Source organism: Carlito syrichta, unplaced genomic scaffold (genome assembly GCF_000164805.1).
Source record: "Carlito syrichta isolate Samal-C Ts95f unplaced genomic scaffold, Tarsius_syrichta-2.0.1 Scaffold289164, whole genome shotgun sequence".
Classification (NCBI taxonomy): domain Eukaryota; kingdom Metazoa; phylum Chordata; class Mammalia; order Primates; family Tarsiidae; genus Carlito; species Carlito syrichta.
Window position 1 is genome coordinate 73,519 of NW_007233260.1, and position 11,407 is coordinate 84,925.

Here is an 11,407-nt window from a genome sequence, read left to right on the forward strand (position 1 = left end):
CACAGTAGGCCACTCTAGTCAGGAACTGTCTGCCGTCTAGAGTTTGCCTTGAAGATTATCCCCTCCCAGACTGGCTAGAAAGGAACCATCGGCATGGGCTGAGTTTTTGGGATCTGGGAGCTGGAGCTGCTTAGGGGTTTTTATTTTTTCCTGCACCTCTCTGTGTGGGCTTCAGCAGAACACAGCTGTGTGTAAGGCAGGGTCCTGTGATGAACTGGAGTCCTGTAAGACTGAAGGGGCCCTCCAAGTCAGGACAGGAGCACAGAATTCTTCAATTTCCCTCACTCATCTTTCCCTTTGTGACCGGAGCCTGTCTATGGTCTTTGTCATGATCTGAAGGAGAATCTGGTTAGTTCCATTATGGGCTGATTGATTTTTCTCTTCTTTGCACTGTGTGGTTATCACTTTTTTGATGAGTTGTGGGGCATGCTGCTGGTCCTGTTACTCTCTGAGTACAGAGGAAATTCTCTCTACCTTTGTTTATTCTATAGGAGAATCACACTCTAGATGCCTTATGTTGGCTATCTTAACCCATTTCTTGTTTAGGAAAAAAAGTGTAGTTCACCACACTCATTTAATTGTACATAAGCACGTTCTTTGAGGCTGAAGCAAATCTGGCTGGTTTTCAATCTAAAAATAAAATATAAAAATTGTTTTTAGAGTTATTTCTAAATAGAACTTGTCTCTAATCCAAAAGTAACAGAAATGAATATGATGATCAGTATTTAATAATTTATTTGAGATGGTACATTTCAAAACATGAAACACAAAGTGGAACATTATATGGAAATGCTACTACTAAAAAAAGAATGCTATAAATAGAATGATGTCTTTTCCCCCCAAAGACTATTGATATACTGAAACAAGCTAAATCAGTTAATAGAATCAAATTGCTAGCAAAATAATAATATTAACCAGCTTATTCCATTTTGTTTAAAACTTTCATCTCAGTTACCTGCCTGATCTAAGAATCAATGCCTATGTGTGATTACAGTAACATTCCCATGACTGCAGACCCCCAGCTTTGTCTCCTTTGGGCAGGTCGTGCTGATCATTTCCTGCTGACTGTTACAAAACTCCTTAGCCATAAGTTCCATGTAATTGTATGCTTTTGTTAACTGAAATCAAATGTTATGCTTTGATATTTTCATATTTTGTTCTTATATTCTGTTAGTGACCTAACTAAGGTACATAAGAGTAATCAAAGCTCCCTAACAATCAAAAGTTTCCATTTTGGTTGTCAAGTTGTTAGTTAATAGTTGCTGTGGTCACTAAGTTGCTATGTAGCCAATACTGCAAATTTTACCTATGAAAGCTTGTCACAAACTGCACCAATTTGTCAAGAGTTATTTTTCCTGGCGTTTGCCTGCTCTTGATCCATGCGTTAATAAAACTCTAATTAATTAAACTCAGCTTGCTGGCGTGACTTCTCACTTACTTGGTCATAACAATAGAAAGAGTGATGCAAAAATAGTGATACAATCGAGATATTTTGCAAAGTTTGGGGGTAAGCTGTGAGTTATCTCAGTGTAAATACTTCAGCTGCAAGCACTGCTGGCAAGTATTCTCAGGGAATACAGGAAAAAGGGTTTATCCTCTCTTGAAACACCAAACATTAATGGTGAAATCAGCAGGCAGTAAAACAAACATACCCAATCCTGGATTGAACTCATTTTTTGATTAGACATTGATTTTGTACCCCCCCAAAACACTTGTTTCTTCATGGGTGATGGACTTGACTCTTTCTTTATTTATTATTTTCCATGGCTTCCCTGATTTTTGTAGCCCATGACCTGATGAAATTTGTTTGAACATTCAGGATTGGGCATTTATAATTTCTTTAAACTGGGTTTCTGATTTCCTTGTTTGAATATTGGGAAAAAACTAGGGGATCAGTAACTCTAAGACTGTGGACCTGGACCAGGTGAACAAAGCCTTTTAATTTTTTATTTACACCAAAACCAGTTCCCATCACCAACACATATCACCTTCTGAATTTCTCAAATGCATTTATAGATTTCCTAACTCTGCTGGGTTCACTCTGTATGTTCCCATGTTCTTTCTTTCTATTTTTTTTTTTTTTTTTTTTTTTTTAGAGGGGAGGTCCCTCCATGTTGCCCAGACTGGTCTTGAATCCAGGAGCTCAGGCAATCTTCTCGCCTCAGCCTCCCAAAGTGCTAGGATTATAGGCATGAGCCATCACACCTGGCTCCCATTTTCTTAATATCTTCATATTCTTTACTGATAATGTCAACCTTTCTGATTCTGTGGTGAAACCAGAAAGTTGCTTATATTTACATACTTTTTTTGACATTTTAATGGAATTTGAGAAGTAGGAATGGTTAATGTGCAAAATCAGCAATTATCTCTCTTAAACTTCATTTCATTAGGTTGACTTTTCCTGACTTTGTACAAATTTAATCTTGTGCATTATTCCTTCTTTTATATAGTTATTATGGACTTATCAAAGCATGGACACTTGCAATAGGACTGTTAGGATCATCACTTGCTTCCTCTTTAACTGGATTTATCCTAAGTCAGGTAAGGAACATATGGACATAAGTAGTTATCTTTCCACCATCAATGGTACAGAGAAAGCAGGTAATACATCTATGAAAAACTGGAGAGGAGATGCCAGCAAGAGGTGAGTAATGAGTTGCTGTGTCATATGAAAATAAACTTGGTCACATTAGGCATTGTTCCAAATCTATAATTTTTTTTTCTTGTTATATATCAATTATTTGTGCTGGGATCTCTTTGATTGTTGGCTATTGGTACTGTATTGAATCCTAGTTATTTTTCTTTTTTTTTTTTTTAAGTAAGAGTCTCACTCTGTCACCCAGGCTGGAGGGTAGTGGCACTCTCACGGCCATCGCAGCCTCGATCTGTTGGACTCGGGCAATCCTTCTGCCTCAGCCTTTCAAGTAGCTGGAACTACAGGCATGCAACACCATGCCCAGATAATTTTTTAATTTATTGTAGAGATGAGGTCTCGCCAAGTTGCCCAGGCTGGTTTCGAACCTGTGAGCTCAGGCAATCCTCTTACTTCGGTCTCCCAAAGTGCTGGGATTATAGGCATAAGCCACCACACCCAGCCTTTCCCAGTTATTTTTCATAATGAATATGTGACTAGGTCAATACAGGCATCTGATTGAGTAAAAGTATAAGTAACAAGTTACAGTTTTCTCAGAAAAAGGACAAAAAATTAAGAGTAGGTAAAGTTAAAGAATTATCAAAGTATACCAATGAGGGCAGACTTCTGTTCCTGCAAGTGTCATGGACAAAGCTACCTAAATTTTTCCAGTTAAAAACATAATGCCCTAGAGAATTTTAACAATAATTTTAAATGCATGTCTCATATGGAAAAAAAAAAGTACAACAAAGTTTCAGAGATTAAAGATGAAAGAAGAGCTTGTTTCCAGATGGGTAAATGACCATGGAAGGCCGTGACTGTCTTAGATCATCCCCAACTTGGATGATCTATGTCTTCAGGTATAATGACAAGTAAAAAATGATAGTTAATATCCTAAAAATATTCAGAAAGGAGGAAACAGAATAGTAATGCTGGCATGAAACTGTAATCGCAAAGGAGACACCTTCATACCATTAGCATACATAAATTTAGTTTATTTGAAGGAAAACTTGCAAGAAAAGTATTAGTATTGTACAGGCAATTCCTCCCAATTATCCCAGGTTGGACCAGAGAGAGATGGTCTATATGTTCATGACCAAATTTCTCATAGAGAAGAGCCTCACCATCACACTCTCCATACTTATGATACCAGGAAGGCAGAAAACATGACTAGAAAGATGGAAGCTTCCTGGTCAGAGAAGTGGCCTCATTAGAAAAAGGAATCTCCAGATAACCAAGGTCTTCTTCCTTCCCGTGAGCATATATCTCCTGTTTGTCCACTGAGCTCACTCAGACATGCAGAACTGACTTCTAAAAATTGTTAGCTGAGCTAACTTCTCTGCTAACTTCCAAAATGTGGGAGGAAATGTGGCTTCAGTGCTGTTCAAAACTGTCTCTTCCTAGTAAGTTAATCTTTCTGCCTCTGCCTCAGCTTCAAAGGGAGAGAACAATGGAAACAATATTTTCTAAGCATTTGAAACATAAATGAATAAAATATTCAATGATTTGAAGGGCAGGCAGGGAGGTCCATTGTGGCAGCTGAAATATTTCTTCTGGTTCTCCTCTTGGACATTTGCCATCTTCTTTAAAGTTAGATGTATTCAGGTAATTTACTTTAGCCAATACAATATGAGAGGAAGTGATACATGTTAGTTCTGAGTAGTATCATTAAAAACCAGGAAAGCATTCTTTTTCTTTGATACAGCAACCGGTAACATTTAGAATGTTGACTACAACTCTATCCAACAGGAACCAGGAATCCAGTAGTTATGTAGAGCATACCTCTGGCCACTTCACTGTGTACCTTCTGTGTAAACAAAAAACAAACCTCTGCCACTAAGATTTAGGGTGTTGGTCACTGTAGTATAACCTACTCCATCCTGACCTGCCAGGAGGATCTATCCAGAAAGAATCTCAGACTATGTGCCATAAAACGGGGATGGTCCCATTGCAAAGCCCTAACATACATTCATTAGATCTTCTGGAGTCCCAGAAGAGGAAGATTGAGAATAAGGCCGAGGCTAGGATTTTTACAGAATGAATCCCAGAAAGAAAGCGCAGAATAGATGGCATGAGACAAGGATGATCCCATGTAAAGACTTAACTTACATTTAATAAATCCTCTGGAGTCCCAGAAGAGGGAGACTGAGAGTAGGGCAGAGGGTATATTTGAAGAGAAAATGACGGTTTTCTACATTTCCAGAAAGATAGAAATTCACATTTTCAAAAAGTTCAATAATCACAAGTAGAATAAAAAAGAAACCCACAGCAAAACACCTCATAGATAAACTGCAGAAAACAAAGAAAAAAGTTCACACAAGCAGTCAAAAAAATAAGAAAGATTGCTTTCAAACGAGCAACAGAGTGATCTCTGATGTCTCATCCATGAAAAAGGAAGCCAGAAGACAGCAGAATGAGTTCTTTCGTATGCTTAGTGGAAATAACCACTAATTTAGTTTTTAAACCGGGAAAATATTTTCAAGCAAGCAAGAGCTAAGCAAGTTTCATTCACTAATGGGCATTTAGAAATGATTTTAGGCTTAAAGAAAGAAAGTTGGAGATTCAGAAAAAAAGGAAGAGCAACAAAAGTGATACATAAGTGGGCAAATCCACTTACTTGTTTTACTGTATGAAACAAAAATGACATCTTGTGGTGTTAAAAAAAACCCCATATATATAGAAAGAATGAAATAAACAGTAATAATACTAAAATCAGGAGAAGAGGAGTAAAGGACTTCAAAGACTTCATGTTATTTTACCAGAAAATAAAAGTACTAAGAGTAGAGTTTAATATATCAAAAATACATGATGCAATTTATAAGTTAGCAACTAAAAAATATAGAAAAAGCAACATCAGTTTTAGAGACAGAGAAATAAAATGATAAAAAAAATACCTAATATAAAAGAAGGCAAGGAAAGAGGAAAAATGCAGGATATAGCAGGAAGTGCAGACATAAAGTAAATAATGTAAGTGGGGAAATTAGAGATAGCAGGAGCTACTTTAAATATACTTTAGCTAAAAGCTCCAACTATAAACAACAAATGGTCAGACTGGATGAAGAAATGAAACCTAACACTGTGCTGTTTTCATATAAATGTACAGTAAAATAAAAAGCAACAAAAAAGTTAGAATTAATAGAGAAAACGTCACTCCATGCAGTTTTTAGCAAATGAACGCTGTTGTAGTTATGTTGATCTCTGAGGAGACATCAAGGCAAAAAGTTTTGTGAGAGATGAGTCCAGTCACTTCATAATGACATCTGATTCTATTCAATAAGTATGACAATTATACATTTGCTTATGCACATAAAATATGCAAATACTAGAGATACTAGAAGAAATGACGAAAGCATAGGTATAGGTGATATTTTAATATGCCACATCTAGTAATTGTTGTAACAAAAAGAAACAAATTTATAAAAATATAAGTTAATTTAATTTATATACTTGGTCTAATTGAAATATATAGGCTACCCCACTCAACAACCACAGAATACCCATTCCTTTCAAGGTTTCCTGGAACATTTACAAAACCTGACTACTTACTGTGTTATTACGAACATTTTAACAATTGTAAAACTACTGAGATCACACATATGTCCTCCTATCACAATCAAATTATGACAGGGCTCAAAGACAAAAAAAGATAAGTAGAGAAATCCACACATACTTTTAAAATAAGAAATACACTCTAGGTGTTTAGCTGCTGATATTAGCAAGTTCAGTAATTGGTTCATTTCTCCCTTTAAGAATAGATGGAAGCCGGACTTGGTGGCTCAGCCAGTAATCCGGTGCTTTGGGAGGCTGAGGTGACTGGATTGCCTGAGCCCGCAGATTCGAGACCCACCTGGGCAACTTGGCGAGACCTCATCTCTACAATAAATAATAATAATAAAAATCAGCCAGGCATGGTAGTGCGTGTCTGTAATTCCCACTACTCGGAAGGCTGAGGCGGAAGGATTGCCAGAGCCCAGCAGGTCGAGGCTGCAGTGACCGGGAGCCGCCACTGCACTGTAGTCTGGGCGAGAGAGTGAGACTCCAACTCAAAAAAAAATAAATAAATAAATAAAAAAGAATAAATGGAAAATTCAGTTTCTTACCTATGTGCACTAATGTTTCATATTTATATTTGTAAGTATCAGTGAAGTAGCATGCAGTGAGAATTTTGGGGTCACAATCTAGGCTATAAACATTACTCTTGCATTTTGATGAATTTTTTTCTATAAGTATCTCTTTCCTTCTGGAATAGTCAGCTGAGAAGTGAAGAAGTTGGGTAGAGTTTTTTACAGCCTCTCAGGACTAGAGTTGGGGGGACAGAAATTAGAATCTGGAGACTAAGTTAGAACAAGATGGGACTATATTCAACAAATGATTGACTGATTGGAAATTGACTGTTTTTTGATGGGACACAGGAGTAGATACAAAATTTCTCCAGCAAATATCACATATAACAATACAATATGGAACATTTATCTCTGAGATTGGGAACAAGAAAAAGATGCCTTTGGTCACTATTTATTTATATTAAACTTTATATTATTTCTAGAAATAAAGTACAAAAATATGAAAAATAAGAATGAGTCTGGATGCAGTGGCTCAGCCTGTAATTCCAGTACTTTGGGAGGCCGAGGCAAGAGGACTACCTGAGTCAGGTTTCAAGATCAGCCTGGGCAACTTGGTGAGACCCTGTCTCTACAATAAGTCACAAAAAAATTAGCTGGGCGTAATGGCATGTGTCTGTAGTTCCAGCTACTTGGAAGGCTGAGGCAGATGGATCACCCAAGCCCATCAGATCGAGGCTAGGGTGACCGTGAGCATGCCACTGTACTCCAGTCTGGGCAACAGAGTTAGACTCCAATCAAAAAAAAAAAAGAAAAAAAAAAAAAAAGAAGAATTTAAAAAGAACAAATACAATTAGTCTTTTTTTAGGTGGTGTTCAACGAAAATCAGAAGACTACTTATAAATTATTAAAATTAATAAGCATGTTTTAGAATGATGTAAGATATAGTGTAAATATATAAATATGTATTTTTTCTAAATGTCCGAATAGTGTGAAAATAAAAATTTTATAAAAGATACCATTTGTAACACTATAATAAAAAATCATATATCTAAGAATACATTTAAGCAGTGATTTATGTAATTTACATAATTAAAATCATAAGAGATTTGAGAGAAATTAAGAAAATATAAATAAATGGAGAAAGATGCCATTTTCATGTACTAAAAGACTCAAGATTGTAAAATATCTCCTCATTCCCCTGAATGTTCTGAAAAATCAATAAAATCCCAATCAAAATCCTAAATTATTTGTGTGGAAATTGAAAAGGTCTTTATGCAATTGGTATGTGTTCAGAAGGGCTAAGAATAACCTACAGAATCTTGAAGGAGGAAATCTGGAATATCTGCTCTAATGATTATTACAATACATTACAACTTTATGTAAATTAATACTGTATGGTATGACCTCAAGTAGATAAACAGAGCAGTAGAACTAAAGAAAGAGTGTAGAAAAACACCACATATAGGGGCACTTGATTTATGACAAAGGTGGAACTGTAGAGCAGTGGGAGAGGATGGGCCTATCATAAAATCGCAATGGGCTAAAAGAATCTCATTATTTAAAAAATTGGCTTATCTCACAACATACCAAAACATCAATTAGAGATGGATTGTACTTGTAGGCAAAATATAAAATGTATATAGTGCAGAGGAACATTTTCATGATGCGACAGAAAATTATTTCTTAAATAGGACCAAAAAAGCACTAACATAAAGATCAAGATAAAGGTAATAAATTTGATAGCATTAAAATTAAGAACTTCTGTTCCCACAAAAGATACCATTAATAGAATAAATAGTCTTGAATTTGAAAAGATATTTGTAACACATATAACTAAGCCAGGATGTTTTTTAGTAAAAGCACATAGTTACTAAAAATTAATAAGAAAAGAGAAAGGCAATAGGAAAAAGATGCAAGTAGGCACTTTGTAAGGTCAAATAACTAATAAATGTAGTAAAGACAAAAAAATCACAACTTTCTCACACTGCACAGTTACTAGTTTAGTGATCTCTAAGACCAAATATAAGCAATGATGTGTCCAAAAGAAAACTGATCACAAGTGGTAGAAATACAAATGAGTAAACATTTATGAGAATAAGTAATAACTAGTAGAGCTTAAGTTATGCCTTCTTTATAACTCAGTAATTACACTCAAAGATAATCGAATGTATGTACACCAAGAAATATGTACAAAAAATGTTGATGGGGTGGGCTTGGTGACTCAGCCTGTAATCCTAGCACTTTGAGAAGCTGAGGTGAGTGGATTGCCTGAGCCCACTCAAGACCAACTCGGGCAACTTGGTGAGACCTCGTTTCTACAAAAAATAAAAAGATAGCTGGGCATGGTAGTACGCACCTGTAGTTCTGACTACTTGGAAGGCTGAGGTAGAAGGGGTGGCCGTGAGTGTGCCACTGCACTCCAGCCTTGACGACACACTCCAACTCAAAAAAAAAAAAAAAGTTTATGGAATGGCAGATTATTAAAAAAAAAAACAAAAAAACAAAAAAAAAACAAGATGAAGAATGCCCAGTTAAATTTGTATTTCAGATAAAGAATAATGTCTTAGTATAAATACAGAATTTTGTTTCATTAGTAAAATGCATGTTACATACTTTTATTTTTATTTTTATTTTTATTTTTTGAATTGGAGTCTCACTTTGTCTCCCAGACTGGAGTGCAGTGGCTGCTCCTGGCCACCGCACCCTCGATCTGCTGGGTTCCAGGGATCCTTTTGCCTCAGCCTTCCAAGTAGTTGGAACTACAGGCGCGCACTACAGCACTCGGCTAATTTTTTGATTTATTGTAGAGATGAGTTCTCGCCAAGTTGCCCAGGCGGGTCTCGAACCCGCAGGCTCAGGCAATCTACTCACCTCGGCCTCCCAAAGCGCTAGGATTATAGGCTGAGCCACCAAGCCTGGCATAAAATACATGTGACATACTTTTACCAAACACTTATTCGTTCAACAAAATCAAGTATAAAAGAAAAGAAATAATATTCATAATAATCAATAATTAAAAGTTTTAAGAAATGTGAAAATAGGAGCTCTTTGCATGAGGATGGTGATGGAGATGGAGAAGACCAAAAGGAAATGAGAGCCTGAAAAATATTAGCTGTATTATGGAAAAGATAAATATTGATAAGATTTATACATTTATATATCTTTCTACCTATGTATATAGTTCAATGTGTATCTATCACAAATAGACATATTTATCTATGTATTTTAAAATATCTCTAACTATATCTTTTTGTCTATCGAGATAGCTATATGTACGTGAGTATAGCTCTTAAAAATAAACAACAAAAGAGCAACATGGATAACTTTTAAACCAACAGAAGAAACGCAGTTTCTCCAAAGTGATCCAAAAATTTTTAAAAAGATAAATATTTTTAATGGAAAATATGAAACAATATGAGAGTAATACATCTTATCAAAATAATAATGAGTAGATGAAAATTGGTTAAATTTTCCAATTTTAAAATACAAAAACACACTTTTTCTCTCTACCTATCTCTCTACCTATGATGATATGATATAATATGTTGACTACATAAGATACCTTAAAAAATTAGAAATTTTTGAAATAATAGATCAAAATTTTTAAAAGGTATAAGTTAACCGGGCTCGGTGGCTCAGCCTGTAATCCTGCGCCTTTGGGAGGCTGAGGTGAGTGGATTGCCTGAGCCCGTGGGTTCGAGACCCGCCTGGGCAGGCGAGACCTCATCTCTTACAATAAATCAAAAAATCAACCGGGCGTGGTAGCACGCGCCTGTAGTTCCAGCTACATGGAAGGCTGAGGCGGAAGGATCGCCGGAGCCCAGCAGGTCGAGGCTGCGGTGGCCGGGAGCGTCCACTGCACTCCAGTCTGGGCGACAGAGTGAGACTCCAACTCAAAAAAAAAACCAAAAAAACAAAAAGGTATAAGTTAATTATGAACAAGAAATTGGCACATTAAACTTAATATCTGATTAAAATAGATTTTTAGATAAAATACATATATATAACAGAAAGATAAAAGTGGTTATCTTTATAGAGTTAAATGATGGCTTTTTCTTTTTGCTATTTATGAGGATATATTTTCCATTTCTTAAGTGACTGTGTTGAGTCTATATTTTTAGTATGATATTGTAAATGTTACAAAATACAAAAACAAGACTAATAATTTACAATTACTTTGTTTTAACCCCTTAGGATCCAGAATCTGGCTGGTTTAAAGTCTTCTTCCTGGTGCTTGCCATTTGTGTGCTAGGCCTGAGTTTCTACCTTAAATTTGCTAAAGCAGAAGTTCAGGACTGGGCTAAAGAAGAACACACACGCCTCTGAAGGTGAAAAGTGATCAGACTAAGGACAATTTTTGAAACTGGGGTTGCAGGAGAGAAAGGAGTTAAGGATGACTCTTCTGACGGAAAAGAATAGGGAGTGCAGGTTGGAGAAGATCATGTTAAGCCTGAAAATACTGAACATACTGATAAAAATGGCTCTGGAATCTGGGGGTGACATTGAAGCTGGAAATATTAATTTGGGAGGCTGGGTCCCTCTAATATTAAAAGTGAAAAAGAGAAAGAGAAGTTTGCAAGGAAGACTGCGAGGAACCTTCACTGAAGCAAAAAGAACAGTTGGAAAATGTGTCTCCAAGAGAAGTGAAACAGGGTGGAGTGAGTGAGTACCTTTAGCAAGTGCTAGCAAGTGATTAAACTATATAAAGTCT

At 36.1% G+C, this 11,407-nt stretch overlaps 1 protein-coding gene across 1 annotated transcript in view; it reads left to right on the plus strand.

The window, feature by feature from the left end:
• The window catches only part of LOC103256255 (sodium-dependent phosphate transport protein 1-like), a 49,054-nt gene extending 38,032 nt beyond the window's left edge, over positions 1-11,022 (plus strand). The window contains exons 10-11 of the mRNA XM_008054156.1: positions 2,451-2,541; positions 10,891-11,022. Of these exons, the coding sequence (XP_008052347.1) occupies positions 2,451-2,541; positions 10,891-11,022 (223 nt within the window). The remainder of the gene's footprint in view (positions 1-2,450; positions 2,542-10,890) is intronic.
• The last annotated feature ends 385 nt before the right edge of the window (positions 11,023-11,407 follow it).